Raw genomic sequence first — 25347 nt, forward strand, 5'->3', positions numbered from 1 at the left:
TACGGTTGTCGATAACTTTGGATTGGTATAGTCATTCTTAATTTGTTGCGGTTGTTAGATATGAATTTGTATATAATTATTGTGATTGAGTAAATAAGAATCAGAAATGTTTATTTTGATTACAGAATTTACTTGCACATCAAGCAGAAGTTTTAAGAGAATCGGAACAAACTAAAGTGAATGAACAGTACGGCAGGAAGAAACATGCAAATCAGAAAGAGTTTTGGAGTGTATTAGTACAGGTACATTATATAGAACTTATCCTAATATAATATAATAAAATTTATAATAGCTAGTGTAGGGAATTTCTAAATGTGATGTATTATTTAAGAGTTATTGTCACATGGGATCCTCCAGGTATATTAGTTTTGCCATGTTTAGTTAAACTTTCAAATTGACCATATGTGGTCTTCCGACTTTCAAATTTAACCATTTGTGGTCAAAGTTAACCACTCATGGTCCTTTAACTTTGAAAATTTAACCAGTCATAGTCCTCTTGAAAGGACCATGGTTGGTTAAAATTTAATAGTTGAAGGATCATGGGTGGTTAACTTGGACCACGAATGGTTAAATTTGAAAGTCGAAGGACCACGGATGGTCAATTTGGAAGTTTAGGACTAAACGTGATAAAACCACTATACTCGGAGGACCTCAGATGACATTAACTCTATTATTTAATTTCTATGTTAATAGAAGATATTCTTTGCCAAAAGGCTCTAAAATTCAAAATAATCAAACTTTTTTTTTTGAATGCGACTGACTCTATTACATTGTAGTATCTGTTCAAACATACTTTCTCAATCTAACGAAGCACACAGAGTCAACAACGCCTCCACTGAGGCTCGATCTCATGATCTCCCACATGGGAAATGTCACTACACGTCATCTAAGCACAAGGTGCTTGGCTCAAAAGAATCAAGTTAACAGAATGTTGGCATGTTGCAAGTAAAAGTCTAAAAAGCAGGCCCCAGGGGGTTAATAGACTTTGGGGGTGTTTGGTTAATAACTATTAGCTAATTGGGTTAGTGGGTTTGATTAGTTGATATTATTACTTGATTGTAGAAAAGTGTTTAATTGGTAATTAGCTATTAGTTGTTAGCTTATTACATACAAAATAACTTTTTTCAAAAAACTTATCGAAAAAGCTACTTTGAGCAGATTTTTGAATTTTAGCACTTTGAAAAAATAAGTTGTTACAGAAAGCTAATTAATCAAACACTCATATTGATTGTTTAACCAATTAAGTCAAACAGCTAATAGTGGTCAAATAATAAGCTAAAATTGACTGATAGGCTAAAAATTGACTGATAGACTGAAAATTACCACACTAAGTGCACAACGATAGTCTTAAACTTACGAATTTGATAAAGAAAAAGTTTGTAGTGTTGGAAAAATAGAATAAATTGACATTTTAAGTACCCATGCCTTTTTTATGTATAATTTTGAGCGAGGACTACATTCATTTGGATGGAATCAAAAGTGTATTCGAACTTTTCTAGTTGAAAGGAAGAATTTGATATATTTGAAGAATTATAGTATATATATATGATATAACAACGTGACACATGCATAAGAACTTATATTTAGCATTATGAAAAGCTACAATATAATTTCCATCATAAGTTTTCTTAGAGACTTCAAGCTCAATAGAAGATCCATCTAGTTTTCTAGGATTCTTTCAACATTTGTTTTGAAATATTTTAAATCTCTACCCTGAGTAGATAGATGATAAGTAGCACAGTTTTGAGTCTTGTGAAAACATGAACAAACAACATGGTCTTTGTGATCAAAATACTTTCTTAAATTAAAGCTTTAGCTAGTATATATTCTAAGCTAAAGAAGAATAATCTATCTAGATTTATTCTCAAAGTTCAACACTTAACAACATCCATCTTTCTGAGTTGAAATTATCTATATTGTATTATATAAGAGCCTAACATATGATGTCTATCCGCATAAATTCATTTTTAGAAAAGGTGTTTTTTTTTTTAATCTAAAAAAGCTTGTGCTTGGAATACTTTACTTGATAGCAGCAAATGTTAAATTTTTATAGATCAAAATGTGAGATTCAATTTTCCCTAATACCTATTCTTTGACAATATACCAACAGTATGAGGTCAACTAATTAACAATTATGACCTTTTAATAATTAAGGGACTAAATTGAAAAAAGATTAAAATACTGACAAAATTAAATGACGGATGTCAAATCTCAATATATATCCAACAGGGTTTGGAACCTAAGTGCTCGCCCCCACAAGATAACAATTGTTATATCGTGCAATAGGGTTCACAATGCATTGTGCACCTTAAAAATTTCATGTTTTGTATGTACATAATTATATAGTAGAATACACATAAACTCTTAACATAATACACAGTCTTAACATAATACATAATACACATAAAATCTTAATATAATACACATAAACTCTTAACATAATATACATGAACTCTTAACGTAATACACATAAATCTTAACATAATACACATAAACTTTTAGGGCGCATAATACCTAATTTTGCATTTCTATAATTTCACTGTGCATATTACAATTTCTGTTTGTGCCAACTAAATGAAACTTAATTACGTACTTTAAATTTTATTTGACATTTATCTGGCATTTTTATAAAGTCTAACTAAAAACCAAGAAAATTAAACTCAAAAAAAAAAAAAAAAAAAAAAAAAAAAAATATATATATATATATATATATATATATATATATATATATATATATATATATATATATATATATATATATATATATATAATGGGAAAAGTCAAAAGATTTCGTGGCTGACTTAACAATGGATATATCAGTCAAATGGATGTGCCATATTATATTATATAAAATTTTGAGATTGAATTTTATTATGTAATTGTCGGTAGCCAAGGCATGTGCATGGCATGCACTACTGTCCTTGTCATTCAATAATTGTAACCCAAATATAAGTTTCATCGAAATTTCGCATTTTGACTGCGACATTTTACATTGTTTAATTTTCCTCTAAATGGTATTGTAAATGTAAACAATACCATTTCAATTTCAAATTTCCTAAAGTGTAAATAATGATAGAATGAATATGAATACAAAATTATAAATTAATAAATAGTGAGCAATATAATGTTAATCTTAGATTTCAACTTATAGTTCAAATGATGTGTTCGAAGCCTGACAGATATATAATGAAAAGTTTATTATAATCACACTTTGTAGGGTCTAATAGAATACAACAAATCATATTATTACATTTTTCTAAATAACAAATCAATGGTTATGAAGAAAAAAATACAATGAAATTGATGAGAGTGGAAAACTAAATTATTAATTAAATACTCTAGAAAAATAACAGTGAGGAAGAGAAAGTATGTAGCACGCCGAAGCTAGTTCAATGCACCACACACCTTCCTAATGATTCCATTTTGACCTGTGAGAGGTTGAATTTCAGACATTTTGATCATTGCTGATGCAAAATCTGCCTGAAATGCCCGTGGGCTGCTAGCGTACTCTGAAACAATGTTGTCTGTTGCTCCACCGCTGAAAAGAACTTGATCCGATTGAAGCAAACCTTTCTTTTGCAATAGGTTCTTGTAGTAGTTGTTATCGAAGGAGTTTGGGGTCACTAAATCAAGTGCTGCCAAATTTCCATTTCCAGTGTCTTTTGGACATTGGCGTCTTCTAGTGCTAGCAAAACCGGCATCAATGTCAGTACCATTGCCATAAATTCTATCGCGAAATAGAAAACATTGAGCTTGTCCGAGAGTATGTGCACCCGACAAGGCAACCATGTCTCTTGTATTAAGGCCTTTGCTAGCGAAGCTGGATATGAGTTTATCCAGATTGTCGAAAGGGCCAGGAAGATCGGTTTCAGCTAGGGTATGGCTAGCCGTGGTGGAATCTCTTCTTCCCAACTTCACTATCCATGATGGACCTCCCACAGCACCAGACGCATCACGTGCAGCCACCGACAATACATCAGCACAAGACACAATATCGGGACAATATTTCTCCAGCTCACGCTTTGCAGCCTCTATCACGTCGTAACCCCTGGCAGAGCCAAGGTTGGGCAATGCCGTCTTTTCGCTCTCGATGGTTGGTGACTCGTCCAGCAAGATGGAAGCGTCGCAACCCTGGACAAAGCAGTCGTGGAAATGGAGACGAACCAAGGAAGCAGCCATGCGGCGCTCCCGAGACACTGCTTGCCTTACGGCAGTGCGAATGATGTTGAGAGCATTAGGGCATGTCTTGTCATAAAATGTAGGGGACAGCTGCCCTTCGCATTGTGAGGAAGAGAGAAGAAGAAGCAAACATGATAAGGCGGCAATGCATGCCGTTGTAGTATGAGAAGCCATATATTAATTATAGCAAACTAGCTAGGTATAGTAGGTAGGTGTAGATGGAGTTTAGTTGCAGAAGGAAAATGAATGGTTTATAGCTCAGAAAAATAAAGTGAAGGTTAGGTTGGATGGTTTGGTTTGATGATGGAGAATGGGAAGATGGAAGTGAATTTATAGTTGTTGCAGCGAAGAAGATGGTCGCTATTGTCTGCGACGACGCGTTAAGGTTATGTAATCCAGCTAATAATGTAATAACTGGGCGGTTCACTTTAAGAAAATGAGGAATATTCGTGAGTGACTTAGTCTGGGCAACTTGCTTATGATTACTTTCCTGCCGCTGTTAGTCCGTGATGAAGTTTGTACGATATAATAAAATGGAATAATACTTTAAAAATATTCCTTCAATTTTCTTTTTCTAGATATATATAACATTATTTTAGGGTAAATTTTAATTTATTCTGCTCACAAATATGTCAGTTTTCAATGTCATCCACTCATCCTTGAATTATTAGTGTTGTAAATATTGCTCCTCAATTTTCAAAGCGTGATATATAATATATTGCTCCTCCCCTGAATAATTAGTGGTGTAAATGTGATTACTCACCGTTTTCCTTGTTCGAATACTACTTTTTTTCTTAATTTTTTTTTCTTCGTTTGTTCTCCATCTGCCAAGAATAATGTTTCTCATTCTTCCTATTAGGGAAATGCAATAATATATGTCACGTTTTGAAAATTGAGGGGCAATATTTACACCATTAATAATTCATGAGTAATATTGATAATTGCCATATTTTTAGGGACATAAATTACAATTTTCCTTCATATTAGATTGTTAATTAAATTTCTTTTTAACTCATAATGAGATTAGTCCACTATAATGGGTACATGAGTAGGGATGGCAATTTCCATCAACTCTGCAGATATCCAGCCCCGCGAGCATGGGATTTTTTTTTAGGTGATGGTGGGTGGTGGGTCGGGTGTGGGTCTTAAAAAAAATAAACATGCGGTAGGTCGGGTTGGATTCGGGTTCTATGTACAAAATCTGTCTAGAACCACACCCGACCCACCATGTGTGTGTGTATATATATATATATATATATATATATATATATATATATATATATATATATATATATATATATATATATAATACTATGTAGTTATTTATAAAAGTTTATGTAACTTCGTGTATCTTTTTATTATTTTTATATCTAAACTACTAAGTTTATTTTTTAAAATTAACAATTTAGTTATTAGATTTAAACATTTCTATTATTTTATGTTTTAGTATCACTAATAAATTTTATTATTTTATTATGTGTAAGTAATTTAAATATTATTTTTTAAAAAAAATAATAAGATGATAAGTGGTGGGTACCCGCACCCTGTGGGGTGGGGGTAGATTTTGAAAAAGTCCACCCAATACAGGTTGGAGGTGGGGGTGAGTGGAGAAAATATAAGGTGTATCGGGTGATGGATGTAACCCTCCCCAATCTACCCAACCCATTGTCATCCCTATACAGGAGGATAAGATTACAAGAAAAAATCTGGAAGGAAAAAAAAATAATAATATTTTTTTTTTTTGAAAGAAATAATAATATTAATAAAAGTATACAAATGGGATAGTCAAAAGAGTTCGTGGCTGACTTGGTACGGTTATGATCAGTCTGCTTTTGACATTATTAACAAAAGTTGAAAATGAGTTTTATAATGGAAGTTGGTATATCATAGCATGCATGAACGTACTTGTATGCACTGATATCTATGTTTTACAGAAATTTCGCATTTTGAGTATGGTATTTCCATTGTTTTAAAGGAATTAAGGAAATGATATTGTAGCCTGTAGTAACTTTCAAAAAAATATTGTAGCCTGTAATTAATACTATTTGAGAAAGAAAAAGAAATGATTAAAATTAGTCTACTTTTTTTTTTGTTTTTTGTTTTTTTTTTTTTTGTTTTTTTGTTTTGTTTTGTTTTTTTTTTTGTTTGTTTGTTTTGTTTTGTTTTGTTTTGTTTTTTGTTTTTTTGTTTTTTTGTTTTTTTGTTTTTTTTTTTTTTTTTTTTTTTTTTTTGTTTTTGTTTTTTTTTTTTTTTTTTTGTTTGCTTTGGTGGGGTTAATTAAAGTAACCAGCCAACTACCATGTAGCATGAGGGCAATCCATTTATCAATCTAAATGGGTGCATAGTCATAGAATCGAACTTCAATGGTGGGAAATTAGATTCTTTGAGCTAAAAAATGTTTGAGAAAGTATAGCTCAACATATAATACATTGTAAATAATTATGAGTATTTCAAAAAAAAAAAAAAATTAAAGCAACCCCAAGAGTGGGGTTTTTTTGTTAAGTTTTTGAAGGCGACAAAGGATTGAGAATAGAAAAATATAAAAATAAAAATAAAAGAGAACAAAATGTTAGACGACAAAAAAAAATGTAGTATTTGTTCATAACTACTTTTTCAACCTACTAAAGCACAAAGTGATAATAACACTTTTATTGAGGCTTGAACTCACAACCTCCCATATGAGAGTTTAATCTAAGTGTCATCTGAGCACAAGGTGCTTGGCAAGTGTATAAAATATAATAAATCCAAAGTTCAATATATTTTTTAAGTGTATAAACTATAATAATACTCCGTATATAATAAGCCCAATGCATGCATGCATGGGGAAAGGCAATATTCGGTCACTATTGGAGGCTTCAACCCCGCGTAACACTACCATTTGCATGCCAGCTAATTAGAAGGCTGACTTCAAAATCTCACCAGTCACCATTGGTTTCACATTTGTAAGCAAATTATTTTGTGGACGATGATTCACATAGTTGTGTGAACTATGAACGTAATATACATTTTAAATATATTAAAAATACATTATTTATGTATTGAATGTACATTATTTGATAATATATAAAAAATTATGTATTTTTAAATAATGTACTTTATGTATACAAATAATGTACGTTTAGTATATTAAAAATATACATTTTATTTATGGTTTACAAAAATGTAAGTGGACTATATATGGCCTATGAAATAATGATTGACATTTGTATAGACATGTTCTTTAGTTAAAATAGTTATGACTGAACAAATTTATATCATCAACTCCGTACGTATTAAGGGTGTGTTTGGTTCATGAGTTTATACATCAAGAATGGAATTAAAATTATACTTAGTGTTTGGTTTACAACTTTTCAAAACACAACTACGGGATTTGATTATCCCTTCAAATAAAAACCTCATTCCTTAATTAAAAATCAGTATCATTCCATCTTATTGATAATTTTATTTTTAAGTTTGGATTAGTCTTTTTAGATTTTTGTTTTGATTTTTTCTTTTTGTTTTATATTGGTGTTTTGGATGTTATTATATTAGAATATTTTTGATAGATTAAACGATAGTTAGAGTTGGAGCAAAAAATATACTTGAGTGAGGTGAAAATGTAAAAATATTTATGACAAAATATGAAACATAATCAATTAGATAAAATAATTTGAATAAAATGAAGTATAATATAAACTTGTATACTACATTAATTAAATGATTCATAAAAAGTAGACTAAAAGAACATTTAATTTGTTAATTAAATGATTCATAAAAGTAGGCTAAAAAATATTTATCTTGGGAAGGAATGAAAGATATAAAATAAATAAGTGAAGACAAGGAAAAGTGTTTTTAATTTAATAAGATTCGAACCTATGACCATACACTTTTTTAAAAATTAAATTTGAAATTCAACCAACTAAACTACTCTAACTATTAGTTAGTTAAACATAAATATAAATTTTATATAATAGTTAATGCTATATATATATATATATATAAGGGGGTGCGGTGGGGGAGTGGGGGGAGCTGCCCCCATACTGTATCCGCCCCTGTTGATAATCATTCAAATTTCACCTTACTACTAAACATGCAAAATACTTTCACCAAAACTCATTACCAATACCAAGTATTTAATTCTCATTTCAATTATGATTCTCTTGTGTGAACCAAACACCCCCAAAATTAATTATATCATGGGACTGAACACCATTTCATTCTTTATATTAACGAAAAGTCGGTGATTTATATTATAATTTAAATGGAGAAAATTATACTTTTGGTTCTGTGACTATTGTGGTGTTGTTAATTTGAGTATTTGACTTTCAAAACTATCAATTTAATCCCATAACTATATAATTTTTAACACATTTGATCCTGCCGGTCAAATCGTCGACCAAATATCGCCGAAAAAATTTAAATCATTTTTAATTATTAAATCAGAAGGGTAAATCGGTCATTTTCACTTTCTTCTTCCTTTCACTACTGGCGACGAAATTCGATTTCCATCTGGATTTAGCATTTTCATTTCAGCCACCGCTTAACATTTTCATCCCACTTCTGAATTTCCAATCCTCTCCACTATTCGTGAGTTCTCTTATTACCACTGCTCAATTCATTTACTTTCTTTCAATTTAATGAATTGCGGCCACAGTATTTTCCTAATATGCGCATTCTATTTTACATTGACGCGGTCTGTAAGATGTACGAAGTACGACGCCGAGAATTAAAAGGACTCCAATATCTCCGGCGATGACGCATTTTCTCGCCTCTATGCCGAAATCGAGAGTGATATCGAAACCTGTCTTCAGGTTGACTCTCTGTTGCTGCTGGGTTTTGGGGCGGCGGCGGACGGTGGGTCGGTAGTTCAAAGAGAGAAGATCAACGGCCGGAGAAAAGAGTCGATTTTATGATCTTAACTTGTATTTTAGTTCTTAAACTTTTCTTGCAGTTTTGTTTGATTTCTTGCCTTTACAGTGCGATTTCTTCTAGTTTGTAATGGGCTCCTCGACTCCATTTACGTCGACGTTCATAAGGCCGGCGATGCCAACATACCCATTGTTGTGTCAGGGAAAGAAAGTTAAAATAGATGTAAAAAGATAAATTTTTCCTCATCATTTTACCCTTTCTGAACCTGGGGACTAATCCCTCTGTCGCATATCACAATTTTTCCGGCGACGGGTCGGCGATCGAGTGTGCCTTATAAGCAGAGTGAGCTTGGGTACTGCTTTTTTACCGACAGATTCATATTCTTCATATCTTTGTAAAGTAAAGCTTGAATGTGGCCAGAAAATCCCTATCCATGGTGCTGGCGCCGACCGTCAGATTCATATTCCATAGCAGCGCTGCAATTTTGGTCGGAAGGTGTAAGGAGGAAGAAGAAAGTTACATGAAATGACCGATTTGCCCTCATGATTTAATAATTAAAAATGGGTTAAAATTTTCCGACGATATTTGGATGGCGATTTGGCCAGCAGGACTAAATGTGTTAAAAATTACATAGTTACCGGACTAAATTGATAGTTTTGAAAGTCAAGTACTCAAATTAACAAGACCACAATAGTTACAGGACCAAAAATGTAATTTTCTAATATAATGTAATTCCGAAATCCATATATATATAATTTAATTTCTCATTTTTATTAATTTAAATTAATCCTCTCAAAAAATTAATTTAAATTAAATATTGTGTTTTATAAAGATTACTTAAGGATGCAGTTGCATTATGCGTTATAATTGGTATAGTTATAATTAATAGGAGAAATTGTAATTTATTTCCCTCCATAATATATCAATTATCAATGTCATCTATGAATTATTAGTGGTGTAAATGTTGCTTCTTAATTTTCAAAACGGTACATATATTGCCCCTTCTGTACCGTATGGAAGGGGCAATATATGTACCATTTTAAAGAATGAAAGGCAACATTTACACTACAGAGGGCATTATATGTACTGTTTTAAAAATTGAGGAGCAACATTTACACCACTAATAATTCAATAGTGACACTAATAACTGACATATTATGGAGGATCATAAATTACAAATTTTTCCTAATTAATATAACATTATTTACAGGTCCCTTTCAAAAAAAAAAAACACTATTTACAGAGAGTTTGGTTGGAACTTGAAATATCAGAATTGAAATTGAAAGAAAATATGTTTGGTTTCAAAAAAAATAAATAATTGGAATAGTTGCCTTTTTTTTTTTTTTTTTTTTTTTGGTAAAAGTTAATTAAACTCTTTGTGGTAGTGAATAGAATTAGAATTGGAACCAATATGTGTGTGTTTGTATGTATGACTTGAAAAAAGGGAGCAAAAATTTATTTTTATTTTCTTTTAATGTTTTTTTACTGCCTTAATTGTTTTCATTCCAAGAAATAAAAATAAAAGTGATATTTCATACAGGAATGACTCTTTTGTTTCATTGTTTGAATTATATTACAAAGCATTAAAAATAGTAAAATGAACAAGATAATAATTAGATTTGAATCCGATAGTAGAGTTTAAAACTAATGAATAAAACACCGTACCTCGTAGGGGTGTATTCAATCATGATTTTTGTAGAATTTTAAATAATTTTATAATGATAGATTTTAATAAACTTTGATTGGCTTTCATAGAGTCGTTCAAAACTTTTTATAAAACTTTATAAGACTTTATAAAAGTCTATATAAAAAATATTCATAGACTTTTATCAACTTTTTTATTTTAAAAAGTCTACAAAAGTCATTGAAATTCTAAATTGAATACATCTTTACAAAACATTTATAATATATTATAAAATTTTCTTATTATGTAGTTCTTCACCCACATCAACATTCTCAACATTATTATTTTTATCCATAGTATGTTCAGACTTATATGCTAATTACTTATATATATTATTAGTAAACATAAAAAAAAAATTATTTCATTAGAAATTCATAACAATATTGAATAATAAAATTTATAATAAAATAATTGATCAAATAAAATATTTAAAAATATAATTACAATTTGTATAAAATAAAAAAAAAATCTAATATTTATAAAATATATATATATATATATATATATATATATATATATATATATATATATATATATATATATATATATATATATATATATATATATATATATATATATATATATATATAGAATAAAAATCATATAGGAACTCATTGTTAGGTAGGAACGTGGGAACCAATCTGGGCCATTTATTTGAATCCATCTACGGTGCGTATTTAATTGTTTTTTTAGTTTTGTATTTCGCGTTGTTATTAAATCTTTGGGCGTGTAGGGGGTAGTTTGGTCACTTCAATCAAGCGTGCGTGTGGATGGGGATATAATAATCTCTGAATTTTCGCAGTCTTCGTTGTGCTGGAGTCCAATACCGTAGGTTGTAGCTGTTTGAGTCCTTCCCATAGTCTTCATCATCGATCGAAATTCCCGTTGATGGCTGGCACCGTTGCTCGGAACCCTAAGCGCCCACGGCCGGCGACCTCGTCGACCTCTGCTCCAGGTCGGTTTTCGGGTTTTTCTATTTTTTATTTTTAAATGGATTTCATATTCTTATGCGTACAATTTGTTGTTTTTTATTTGGATGTATTTGGGTTGTGGACAATGTGTTGTTTTTGTGGGTTGGTTTTTGGGAGTGGTGTAGGGTTTTGGTTGGGGGATGTTGCCGGTGACTGTGGTGGCTGGGGTTGTTGCCGTGTTGATTTTGGTAGGGGATGGTGGGTTTTGGTTGGGGTGTTGCTGGGTTATTTTGGGAGTTTTTAGGTTAGTGTAGCTTGGTGTTGGGGGGAGGGGGACGGTGTTACTGGTTTATGTGTTTTTTTTTTTTTTTTTTTTTTTTTTTTTTTTTTTTTTTCATGTGGTTTTGTTTTATGTTGGTGTTTGGGAGTGGTGTTTGGTGTTGGCAGTGGATGTGAGCTTGCTGGCCGTATGTGTGTGGGAGGGGAGGGTGGGTTTTGGTTGGGGGTGTGGTGGGGGAGGGTGGGCGGTGTTGCTGCTGTGTGTGTTTTTTTTTTTTTTTTTTTTTTTTTTTTTGGTGGTGGTGGTTGTACTCATAACTCACTAGTGCTTCAATCCAACCTCTACATGGTCATTTCTGTTAGTTGCAAATGGTTTAGTAATCTTGTTAGTTTTCAACAGTTTTCAATCGTTCCTGGTCTTTGTATATGTAATTTTTATGTTGATAGTAGTTCGTAATCTATTTCTTCTTAGTGGCATTTGTAGTAGTGTGACGTTGGACATATTTTTATCAATTTTTGAGTTTTGAGGTGTCCGCTTTTTACATCGTCAGTCGTTTCTGCGTTTGTTTATTTATTGGTATTAATATTTTTTTCAAAGTTAATATTTAGCAAGTACATCTGTCATTCCTTGAATAATTCTCTGATGTGCAGTTCTGTTCGTACGTGTGTGCCTTTTTGGTGTTTGAGGTTGGCTCGTGTTAAATCTGTGTGCCTTTTAGTGTGATCGTGTGTGCATTTGTGTGTTTGATGTGTTGTCGTTTGTTTTCTTTTTTCCAGAGGTACAGCCTGCGGCGGTGGCACCTGGGGCGATGGTTGATGATGTTGAAGTTTCTGAGTATGAGTTAACTCTTGAGGAGGCGGGTCGTTTCGAGAGTATGCAGACGAGGTGCTCTGCACGCATACTTGTCAATGCTTGTAAGAAGTTCTCACGCCGGCAACGTAGTGCAGTGTGTGATTTGGGGTTTGGGAAGCTATTACACCTAGAGGTTATGGAGACTCCTGGACGGATGGGGCGTTGGCTGCTGGAGAATTTCGACCCCGCGACGATGTCTTTGCGTTTGGGAAATGGTGTCATGTTGCCTATTCGTGAAGAGGATGTAGAGGCAACGCTTGGGCTTCCTAGAGGTCGCGTCACGATTACCAAGCGTGGCAACAATGATGTTAGTGACTTTTTGCTGCTTTGGAGGGCCGAGTTTGGCACAACGTCACATGACATTACTGCTAGCCGTATCGCGTTAAGAATTGGTCGTTTGCTAAATGGGGGCAAAATGGAGTTACCTCGTTCTGCCGGGCACACTCTATTTATAACATGTGCACACTGGCCAGTACAGCCTATTTTCTCCAAAATCAACTTCCAAAGCGGTTCTGATTTATTGAATTAAGGCCGGCATGTATATGAATCTGTTTAAACTGGTTTTTAGACAATTATCCATACACGAATTGGCTAATAAAGAATGAAAATTTAAATGTAGGTGAAAAGTTCATGATGGCACACAATGTTGGTCTCAGGTGCTTTCCCAGTTTTTTGTTTTTTGGTCGGTACTTAAGAGGATGATTATGGAGTATTTGGGTGATTTTGTTGAATCGAGTGCTTTGTATGCTGTGGCACACTCTGTTATTTTTAGTTGCTCGAATAGACTAATAGCGTTTGACGATTAAAATGTAGTGTAGGAGTTCTGGATGGCACAGAGTTTTGGGGTTAGGTGCTCAGTGGAAGTGCATGGGTTTGGTACGTCACTCATGTTTTCCCGTCGGCTGTTCTTTGGGTGCCTATGCATTTCAGCATCGTGGGGGGTGCCTTTTTGGGCAAAATGGAATTACCAATTCTGCCGGGCATACTCTATTTATAACATGTGCACACTGGCCAGTACATCCTATTTTCTCTAAATTCAACTTCCAAAGCAGTTTTGATTTATTGAATTTAGGCCGCCATGTATATTACTCTCTTTAAACTGGTTTTTAGACAATTATCCATACACGAATTGGCTAATAAAGAATGAAAATTTAAATGTAGGTGAAAAGTTCATGATGGCACACAATGTTGGTTTTAGGTGCTTTTCCAGTTTTCTGTTTTTTGGCCGGTACTTAAGAGGTTGTATATGGAGTATTTCGGTGTTTTTGTTTGAATTGAGTGGTTTGTATGCTGTGGCACACTCTGTTATTTTCAGTTGCTCGAATAGACTAATAGCGTTTGAGGATTAAAATGTAGTGTAGGAGCTCTGGATGGCACATAGTGTTGGGGTTAGGTGCTCAGTGGCAGTGCATGGGTTTGGTGCGTCACTCATGTTTTCCCGTCGTCTGTTCTTTGGGTGCCTGTGCACTTCAGCATCGTAGGGGGTGCCAGTACAACCTATTTTCACCAAAATCAACTTCCAAAGCAGTTCTGGTTTACTGATTTTAGGCCGGCATGTATATGAATCTGTTTGAACAGGTTTGTAGTCAATTATCCATACACAACTTGACTCATACAGTATGGGAATGGTACTGTAGGTGAAAATTTCATGATGGCACACACCGTTGGCCTCAGGTGCTTTCCCAGTTTTCACTAATAAAGCATGAAAATATATCTGTAGCCTTGGTCTGTCTGTGCACTTCAGCATCGTAGGGGGTGCCGTTGTGGGCAGAGTGCCGTGAACTCTTTCCGTTGGGCACACCCTAGTTAGTACATGTGCACACTGGCCAGTACAGCCTATTTTTTCCAACATCAACTACCAAAGCAGGTTGGGCACTTCAGGGTCATTGTGGATGCCGTTTTTACCAAGATTGGCTGTAATCAACAGGTGTGGCACAGTCTTCTTATTGCAAGTGCACACTGCCTAGTACTATCTCTTTTCTCCCAAAACCAATTCTTATGACAGTTTTGATTTAATGAATTCATGCCAACATGTATATGACTATATTAAAACAATTTGGTAGACAATTATTCGTACACAATTAGACTAATAAACAATGAGTGAAAAAATGAATTGTAGAAACACTGAATGGCACACACTGTTGGAGTAAGGTGCACCATCAAAGCACGTGGGGGCATTCTGTTAGGCCGGGTTTGTCTGACTCTTTTTCTTGGTCTTCGATCGGAGCTCGCAGTTGCGGCTGTCATGGTGGCCGTATTTGTTACAAGTCCTACATTTCCTGACATCCTTGGCAGCTATTTCTGATGCAATCTCCTTTGATGATTTCAATCTCTTCCCTGAACCTTTGTTCTTTGCAATGGCGGGGGGGTGAACCGTGATGTTCGGTGATGAGGTAGACCCACAAAAGCTACGAATCATACCACTCTTCTGCGCTTTAGCTTCCACTTGGTGCACGCTTTCCATTGATCTTTCCCTATGTTCTTTCAGTATTTTTCCTAACTCTGTTATTCTGTCGGTGTTGCCATACGCATACCCCACACACTTGAAGAACTCATCAAATACGGTACCCATTCGTGTGTTCCCTCCAATAGCTTCGGTAGGACTACCCAGTTCTGGGTTTGCATACAGCTGTGCGTGTGGCCAACAAGAACTGCGTGTCCATCGGGGAATGATATATTGTGCAGGTATTCTCTCCAAACGTGCGTCCTTAAAGGTCAAGAACACATGTCTGCATTGTAGACCAATCCTTTAGAACATATTGCATGAGCATTTTGCTTTCCCCTCTATATGATTGTATTCCACAGAATGGAACACTGTGTTCGTGTCCTCTATCAGCAATGTGGTAGTGCTTCCTTCAACTGTTTTGTTAACAACTTGGGATGAGAAGCAGGCTTTCACTATCTCTTTTTGGACATCATAAAAAACAGCAATTGTATACGTTGCAGCAGCTTGGCGTTCTAGCAATATAGGCGTTTTCAACACTGGGAACTTGTCCTCACAATTTGCGTTTAGTTGTGATTGGTTGTGGCGTTGTTTGTCTATTGCTTTTTCAAATTGAATGAAGAACTGCGTTAAACTGAAATGGGGAGAAGTGCAGTTGCTGAATACGTTGTTCTCAGATTCTGACCTTGAGGTTGTTCTAATTAAGCCACCCATGAATACGTCGTTGAAGAATGCTGGTATCCAATGATCACGTATCTCGAACAGGTGGGTAAACCATTTGTGCTCAACTAGATTGTGTTTTTCCATCACTGTTTGCCAACCTGTTTCAAACTCCCTAATTGATTGCGTCTCACTCCAAACCACATCGTTGAGGCTTTTTAGGAAATCTTCATTACTCGCTAATGTTGGCCCTACCTTCTCACAAACCTTTGTCATTATGTGCCACATGCAGAATCTGTGGCGTGTTGTATCAAAAACTCGTGCTATTGCGACTCTCATTGCGGGGTCTTGGTCAGTAACTGTGCAGGCTGGTACTTTACCCATGGCATTTTTGAAGTGTTCTAGCAACCAGGCGTAGGAGTCCACATCTTCTCTGGTAATTAATCCGGCTGCGAATGTCACGCTCTTCTTGTGGTGGTCAACCCCCGTGAATGGCACAAACACCATCTTGTACCTGTTAACATCATATGGTGTATCAAATTTTACTAATAAGTTGTGTGTTGGAAGATGGAGAAACTACCAAACTTTGAACTCTTCGTTACTGCACAAAGTTGGCAACACGACGGCACATCAGTCCATTCTGCTATGCATTCTGGGCTGCTGTGTGCCGGCTGGACTACCCCCGTGTGCCAAATAAGGGAGATGTAGGATGTGGGGTGTACCTGTTTGTACTGTATGTGGCGTCGAAGGACATAACATCACCGAATAGTTTGAAGTTGTGGCGAGCCTGTGGGTCTGCCCAAAAAATTCTGCACAGTTGGTCAAGTTCATCAACATCATGGGCAAAGTAGAAGTCAGTTGACACTTCTTTCTTTGCCATGTACTTGTCAAGCACTAGTTGGGCATCTGCACCTTCAATGTATGCCATTATATCTCTTTTGAAATTACCAAAATATGTTACTGTAGCGCCAACGTTTGCAAACCCTCCCACCATCTCTTCGTATAGTGTAAAGGATTTGTTATACCCGATATTTGCCTTTGCACAATTGATGATGAAGTTTTGGTGCCCAAGGTCAAGCTTCCGGTTTGCCTTCATGAAGGGCCTAGAAATTGCTGTGCGTAACAAGTGGTTATGGCGTTCTTCTATTGCATAAACCTCATAACCATTATTGTCCTTCGCTCTCTTGAATATTATTCTGGCGTTGCACCCCACCCGATTTGTGACACGTCGCCTTTTTGTTGGGGCATTGTCTTCAACCATTGCCACGCCTACCCCATCCCTTCGCCAGTAGGGAGTTTGAACCCAGCACGTGAGCACAACACGTACTTCGACGTGATTTGCCCTTGCCTATCCGTCTTCTCGGAAGCACGCCGCACATCAAACCCAGTAGTAGTGGCGTAAGTTTTGTAGAATTCAATTCCTCCTTCTAGAGTAGCGAACACCTGTCCAACGAATGGCTTTTTACCCTCTTCACACTCTGGAGTAAAGTAATTCGTTTCTCCAGGAGATATATTCATTGAGCAACCGGTGTATGTCCCTAGTAAGCCCGCCTCACCTGTCGGGGGTTGCAAAATTGTTAGTTCAATATGTGGTTCAACAGTGTGGCACAGAGAATATTACCAACGTGCACACAAAAGAATTAGTTCAATATGTGGTTCAACAGTGTGGCACAGAGAATATAACCAACGTGCACACAAAAGTATTAGTTCAATATGTGGTTCAACAGTGTGGCACAGAGAATATAATCAACGTGCACACAAAATTATTAGTTCAATACGTGGTTCAACAGTGTGGCACAGAGAATATAACCAACGTGCACATAGAATTATTAGTTCAGTGTGGGGTTCAACAGTGTGGCACGGAGAATACAACAAACGTGCACACAAAATTATTAGTTCAATATGTGGTTCAACAGTGTGGCACAGAGAATATAACCAACGTGCACACAAAGTTACTAGTTCAATATGTGGTTCAACAGTGTGGCACGGAGAATATAACCAATGTGCACACAAAGTTACTAGTTCAATATTTCAGAGATGGTTCATAGGGGAAAGAATGGTAAAACAACAACATTTATTTAGTTGAATTTGCTCAGGTCTTAACAATGATTATGGGAATAAACATTCCATACAATTCCACACTGGATACAGAAGACTATATGTACAAAAAGTAGCGCAAAATAGCAACACAGTTTAAAGACCATTAAAGTTCCTACAACACTTGAAGAAAAGGATAGAATGTAGTGCAACATTAACAAGTAATGTAGCACTAACACTACAGAACCCATTTTATAAGGCCAATCTTCACCCCCTACCAGGAGCAGAACACTTCGAACTATCAGACATTTAATCTGCTGTCCAGCTCTGCTCAACAATCTCACGCACCTTCCTGTTGTATTCACGCTTGTTCTCGCTAAACATCCTTGCTGCTTCGGAATTGGCTGGGGAATTGGGGTTCGGAAAATACTCATTTATGGCTAAACTCATTACTCAATTTTATCAACCCTCATGTAATTTACGCCCAAGGAAGGGAACAGAGCACACAAAGATTGTGGGAGCATGCATATATATTGTGAAATTTCACATTCTCATCATGTCTTGGCAATCTCGTGTTTCATTCTCAGTCCTAAATATAATTGAGTCATGTTAGTCTAAAAATAAATAAATCAATAAATAGTCAGTTCAAACTCAGAGTGCATGCTTACACAATTCATTACCAGTCTCTATGAATTGAAAATTCAGACACAACCATGATTACGTATTCATATGTAGAACTTACCGTCATTGTGTTCTGTTTCCATCGTTCGAAGATCTCTTAGTCCCGGCTTTGGCTGATTCTGGTTGCACACTTCCGGCAAGAATTCGCAGGCGTTTGTCGGAGACGTCCCCGTCGCAGTTGTGTCGTTCACGGAATGTCGCAGTGTTGTTCGCGGGATTGGGGAGAAGAAGTAGATTCCTGAATCGTCTACTTTGCTATTTTCTAGGGGTCACACCGATTACAGTATTATTTATTAAATGTTGGGTGCGTAAAATGTCTCTTGTATCCCTGGTAATTTATTATATTAGTAGTCTCCTTATTAGTGATTAATTAATATGAACCATTGATCGGATGGGATTCGAAGGCTTAGATTAGTTCTCATGTTCCTACCTAAATATGGGTTCTTACTTGAAGCCCTCCCTAAAAATCATATAGGAACTCATTGTTAGGTAGGAACGTGGGAACCAATCTGGGCCATTTATTTGAATCCATCTACGGTGCGTATTTAATTGTTTTTTTAGTTTTGTATTTCGCGTTGTTATTAAATCTTTGGGCGTGTAGGGGGTAGTTTGGTCACTTCAATCAAGCGTGCGTGTGGATGGGGATATAATAATCTCTGAATTTTCGCAGTCTTCGTTGTGCTGGAGTCCAATACCGTAGGTTGTAGCTGTTTGAGTCCTTCCCATAGTCTTCATCATCGATCGAAATTCCCGTTGATGGCTGGCACCGTTGCTCGGAACCCTAAGCGCCCACGGCCGGCGACCTCGTCGACCTCTGCTCCAGGTCGGTTTTCGGGTTTTTCTATTTTTTATTTTTAAATGGATTTCATATTCTTATGCGTACAATTTGTTGTTTTTTATTTGGATGTATTTGGGTTGTGGACAATATGTTGTTTTTGTGGGTTGGTTTTTGGGAGTGGTGTAGGGTTTTGGTTGGGGGATGTTGCCGGTGACTGTGGTGGCTGGGGGTTGTTGCCGTGTTGATTTTGGTAGGGGATGGTGGGTTTTGGTTGGGGTGTTGCTGGGTTATTTTGGGAGTTTTTAGGTTAGTGTAGCTTGGTGTTGGGGGGAGGGGGACGGTGTTACTGGTTTATGTGTTTTTTTTTTTTTTTTTTTTTTTTTTTTTTTTTTTTTTTCATGTGGTTTTGTTTTATGTTGGTGTTTGGGAGTGGTGTTTGGTGTTGGCAGTGGATGTGAGCTTGCTGGCCGTATGTGTGTGGGAGGGGAGGGTGGGTTTTGGTTGGGGGTGTGGTGGGGGAGGGTGGGCGGTGTTGCTGCTGTGTGTGTTTTTTTTTTTTTTTTTTTTTTTTTTTTTTGGTGGTGGTGGTTGTACTCATAACTCACTAGTGCTTCAATCCAACCTCTACATGGTCATTTCTGTTAGTTGCAAATGGTTTAGTAATCTTGTTAGTTTTCAACAGTTTTCAATCGTTCCTGGTCTTTGTATATGTAATTTTTATGTTGATAGTAGTTCGTAATCTATTTCTTCTTAGTGGCATTTGTAGTAGTGTGACGTTGGACATATTTTTATCAATTTTTGAGTTTTGAGGTGTCCGCTTTTTACATCGTCAGTCGTTTCTGCGTTTGTTTATTTATTGGTATTAATATTTTTTTCAAAGTTAATATTTAGCAAGTACATCTGTCATTCCTTGAATAATTCTCTGATGTGCAGTTCTGTTCGTACGTGTGTGCCTTTTTGGTGTTTGAGGTTGGCTCGTGTTAAATCTGTGTGCCTTTTAGTGTGATCGTGTGTGCATTTGTGTGTTTGATGTGTTGTCGTTTGTTTTCTTTTTTCCAGAGGTACAGCCTGCGGCGGTGGCACCTGGGGCGATGGTTGATGATGTTGAAGTTTCTGAGTATGAGTTAACTCTTGAGGAGGCGGGTCGTTTCGAGAGTATGCAGACGAGGTGCTCTGCACGCATACTTGTCAATGCTTGTAAGAAGTTCTCACGCCGGCAACGTAGTGCAGTGTGTGATTTGGGGTTTGGGAAGCTATTACACCTAGAGGTTATGGAGACTCCTGGACGGATGGGGCGTTGGCTGCTGGAGAATTTCGACCCCGCGACGATGTCTTTGCGTTTGGGAAATGGTGTCATGTTGCCTATTCGTGAAGAGGATGTAGAGGCAACGCTTGGGCTTCCTAGAGGTCGCGTCACGATTACCAAGCGTGGCAACAATGATGTTAGTGACTTTTTGCTGCTTTGGAGGGCCGAGTTTGGCACAACGTCACATGACATTACTGCTAGCCGTATCGCGTTAAGAATTGGTCGTTTGCTAAATGGGGGCAAAATGGAGTTACCTCGTTCTGCCGGGCACACTCTATTTATAACATGTGCACACTGGCCAGTACAGCCTATTTTCTCCAAAATCAACTTCCAAAGCGGTTCTGATTTATTGAATTAAGGCCGGCATGTATATGAATCTGTTTAAACTGGTTTTTAGACAATTATCCATACACGAATTGGCTAATAAAGAATGAAAATTTAAATGTAGGTGAAAAGTTCATGATGGCACACAATGTTGGTCTCAGGTGCTTTCCCAGTTTTTTGTTTTTTGGTCGGTACTTAAGAGGATGATTATGGAGTATTTGGGTGATTTTGTTGAATCGAGTGCTTTGTATGCTGTGGCACACTCTGTTATTTTTAGTTGCTCGAATAGACTAATAGCGTTTGACGATTAAAATGTAGTGTAGGAGTTCTGGATGGCACACAGTTTTGGGGTTAGGTGCTCAGTGGAAGTGCATGGGTTTGGTACGTCACTCATGTTTTCCCGTCGGCTGTTCTTTGGGTGCCTATGCATTTCAGCATCGTGGGGGGGTGCCTTTTTGGGCAAAATGGAATTACCAATTCTGCCGGGCATACTCTATTTATAACATGTGCACACTGGCCAGTACAGCCTATTTTCTCTAAATTCAACTTCCAAAGCAGTTTTGATTTATTGAATTTAGGCCGCCATGTATATTACTCTCTTTAAACTGGTTTTTAGACAATTATCCATACACGAATTGGCTAATAAAGAATGAAAATTTAAATGTAGGTGAAAAGTTCATGATGGCACACAATGTTGGTTTTAGGTGCTTTTCCAGTTTTCTGTTTTTTGGCCGGTACTTAAGAGGTTGTATATGGAGTATTTCGGTGTTTTTGTTTGAATTGAGTGGTTTGTATGCTGTGGCACACTCTGTTATTTTCAGTTGCTCGAATAGACTAATAGCGTTTGAGGATTAAAATGTAGTGTAGGAGCTCTGGATGGCACATAGTGTTGGGGTTAGGTGCTCAGTGGCAGTGCATGGGTTTGGTGCGTCACTCATGTTTTCCCGTCGTCTGTTCTTTGGGTGCCTGTGCACTTCAGCATCGTAGGGGGTGCCAGTACAACCTATTTTCACCAAAATCAACTTCCAAAGCAGTTCTGGTTTACTGATTTTAGGCCGGCATGTATATGAATCTGTTTGAACAGGTTTGTAGTCAATTATCCATACACAACTTGACTCATACAGTATGGGAATGGTACTGTAGGTGAAAATTTCATGATGGCACACACCGTTGGCCTCAGGTGCTTTCCCAGTTTTCACTAATAAAGCATGAAAATATATCTGTAGCCTTGGTCTGTCTGTGCACTTCAGCATCGTAGGGGGTGCCGTTGTGGGCAGAGTGCCGTGAACTCTTTCCGTTGGGCACACCCTAGTTAGTACATGTGCACACTGGCCAGTACAGCCTATTTTTTCCAACATCAACTACCAAAGCAGGTTGGGCACTTCAGGGTCATTGTGAATGCCGTTTTTACCAAGATTGGCTGTAATCAACAGGTGTGGCACAGTCTTCTTATTGCAAGTGCACACTGCCTAGTACTATCTCTTTTCTCCCAAAACCAATTCTTATGACAGTTTTGATTTAATGAATTCATGCCAACATGTATATGACTATATTAAAACAATTTGGTAGACAATTATTCGTACACAATTAGACTAATAAACAATGAGTGAAAAAATGAATTGTAGAAACACTGAATGGCACACACTGTTGGAGTAAGGTGCACCATCAAAGCACGTGGGGGCATTCTGTTAGGCCGGGTTTGTCTGACTCTTTTTCTTGGTCTTCGATCGGAGCTCGCAGTTGCGGCTGTCATGGTGGCCGTATTTGTTACAAGTCCTACATTTCCTGACATCCTTGGCAGCTATTTCTGATGCAATCTCCTTTGATGATTTCAATCTCTTCCCTGAACCTTTGTTCTTTGCAATGGCGGGGGGGGGGTGAACCGTGATGTTCGGTGATGAGGTAGACCCACAAAAGCTACGAATCATACCACTCTTCTGCGCTTTAGCTTCCACTTGGTGCACGCTTTCCATTGATCTTTCCCTATGTTCTTTCAGTATTTTTCCTAACTCTGTTATTCTGTCGGTGTTGCCATACGCATACCCCACACACTTGAAGAACTCATCAAATACGGTACCCATTCGTGTGTTCCCTCCAATAGCTTCGGTAGGACTACCCAGTTCTGGGTTTGCATACAGCTGTGCGTGTGGCCAACAAGAACTGCGTGTCCATCGGGGAATGATATATTGCGCAGGTATTCTCTCCAAACGTGCGTCCTTAAAGGTCAAGAACACATGTCTGCATTGTAGACCAATCCTTTGGAACATATTGCATGAGCATTTTGCTTTCCCCTCTATATGATTGTATTCCACAGAATGGAACACTGTGTTCGTGTCCTCTATCAGCAATGTGGTAGTGCTTCCTTCAACTGTTTTGTTAACAACTTGGGATGAGAAGCAGGCTTTCACTATCTCTTTTTGGACATCATAAAAAACAGCAATTGTATACGTTGCAGCAGCTTGGCGTTCTAGCAATATAGGCGTTTTCAACACTGGGAACTTGTCCTCACAATTTGCGTTTAGTTGTGATTGGTTGTGGCGTTGTTTGTCTATTGCTTTTTCAAATTGAATGAAGAACTGCGTTAAACTGAAATGGGGAGAAGTGCAGTTGCTGAATACGTTGTTCTCAGATTCTGACCTTGAGGTTGTTCTAATTAAGCCACCCATGAATACGTCGTTGAAGAATGCTGGTATCCAATGATCACGTATCTCGAACAGGTGGGTAAACCATTTGTGCTCAACTAGATTGTGTTTTTCCATCACTGTTTGCCAACCTGTTTCAAACTCCCTAATTGATTGCGTCTCACTCCAAACCACATCGTTGAGGCTTTTTAGGAAATCTTCATTACTCGCTAATGTTGGCCCTACCTTCTCACAAACCTTTGTCATTATGTGCCACATGCAGAATCTGTGGCGTGTTGTATCAAAAACTCGTGCTATTGCGACTCTCATTGCGGGGTCTTGGTCAGTAACTGTGCAGGCTGGTACTTTACCCATGGCATTTTTGAAGTGTTCTAGCAACCAGGCGTAGGAGTCCACATCTTCTCTGGTAATTAATCCGGCTGCGAATGTCACGCTCTTCTTGTGGTGGTCAACCCCCGTGAATGGCACAAACACCATCTTGTACCTGTTAACATCATATGGTGTATCAAATTTTACTAATAAGTTGTGTGTTGGAAGATGGAGAAACTACCAACTTTGAACTCTTCGTTACTGCACAAAGTTGTCAACACGACGGCACAGCAGTCCATTCTGCTATGCATTCTGGGCTGCTGTGTGCCGGCTGGACTACCCCCGTGTGCCAAATAAGGGAGATGTAGGATGTGGGGTGTACCTGTTTGTACTGTATGTGGCGTCGAAGGACATAACATCACCGAATAGTTTGAAGTTGTGGCGAGCCTGTGGGTCTGCCCAAAAAATTCTGCACAGTTGGTCAAGTTCATCAACATCATGGGCAAAGTAGAAGTCAGTTGACACTTCTTTCTTTGCCATGTACTTGTCAAGCACTAGTTGGGCATCTGCACCTTCAATGTATGCCATTATATCTCTTTTGAAATTACCAAAATATGTTACTGTAGCGCCAACGTTTGCAAACCCTCCCACCATCTCTTCGTATAGTGTAAAGGATTTGTTATACCCGATATTTGCCTTTGCACAATTGATGATGAAGTTTTGGTGCCCAAGGTCAAGCTTCCGGTTTGCCTTCATGAAGGGCCTAGAAATTGCTGTGCGTAACAAGTGGTTATGGCGTTCTTCTATTGCATAAACCTCATAACCATTATTGTCCTTCGCTCTCTTGAATATTATTCTGGCGTTGCACCCCACCCGATTTGTGACACGTCGCCTTTTTGTTGGGGCATTGTCTTCAACCATTGCCACGCCTACCCCATCCCCTTCGCCAGTAGGGAGTTTGAACCCAGCACGTGAGCACAACACGTACTTCGACGTGATTTGCCCTTGCCTATCCGTCTTCTCGGAAGCACGCCGCACATCAAACCCAGTAGTAGTGGCGTAAGTTTTGTAGAATTCAATTCCTCCTTCTAGAGTAGCGAACACCTGTCCAACGAATGGCTTTTTACCCTCTTCACACTCTGGAGTAAAGTAATTCGTTTCTCCAGGAGATATATTCATTGAGCAACCGGTGTATGTCCCTAGTAAGCCCGCCTCACCTGTCGGGGGTTGCAAAATTGTTAGTTCAATATGTGGTTCAACAGTGTGGCACAGAGAATATTACCAACGTGCACACAAAAGAATTAGTTCAATATGTGGTTCAACAGTGTGGCACAGAGAATATAACCAACGTGCACACAAAAGTATTAGTTCAATATGTGGTTCAACAGTGTGGCACAGAGAATATAATCAACG

The 25347-nt window shown here is 37.2% G+C and overlaps 3 protein-coding genes across 3 annotated transcripts; all 3 read right to left on the reverse strand.

Moving 5' to 3' along the window:
* Nucleotides 1-3180: 3180 nt before the first annotated feature.
* LOC109189526 (lignin-forming anionic peroxidase-like) lies at nucleotides 3181-4467 on the reverse strand. The gene has a single exon (XM_019340133.1). It carries the CDS (start codon nucleotides 4351-4353, stop codon nucleotides 3385-3387), a length of 969 nt encoding a protein of 322 aa, XP_019195678.1. The 5' UTR covers nucleotides 4354-4467; the 3' UTR covers nucleotides 3181-3384.
* Nucleotides 4468-15503: 11036 nt separating this feature from the next.
* LOC109189536 (protein FAR1-RELATED SEQUENCE 5-like) lies at nucleotides 15504-17118 on the reverse strand. The gene is made up of 2 exons (XM_019340144.1): nucleotides 16580-17118; nucleotides 15504-16371 (listed from the first exon to the last, which is right to left on the reverse strand). Exons 1-2 carry the CDS (start codon nucleotides 17116-17118, stop codon nucleotides 15504-15506), a joined length of 1407 nt encoding a protein of 468 aa, XP_019195689.1.
* Nucleotides 17119-22671: 5553 nt separating this feature from the next.
* Nucleotides 22672-25113, reverse strand: LOC109189537 (protein FAR1-RELATED SEQUENCE 5-like). Its single transcript, XM_019340146.1, has 2 exons — nucleotides 24317-25113; nucleotides 22672-24109 (listed from the first exon to the last, which is right to left on the reverse strand). The coding sequence occupies exons 1-2, from the start codon at nucleotides 25111-25113 to the stop codon at nucleotides 22672-22674; spliced, it is 2235 nt and encodes a 744-aa protein (XP_019195691.1).
* Between the last annotated feature and the right edge of the window lie 234 nt (nucleotides 25114-25347).

Source organism: Ipomoea nil, unplaced genomic scaffold, assembly GCF_001879475.1.
Source record: "Ipomoea nil cultivar Tokyo-kokei standard unplaced genomic scaffold, Asagao_1.1 scaffold1558, whole genome shotgun sequence".
Lineage (NCBI taxonomy): Eukaryota > Viridiplantae > Streptophyta > Magnoliopsida > Solanales > Convolvulaceae > Ipomoea > Ipomoea nil.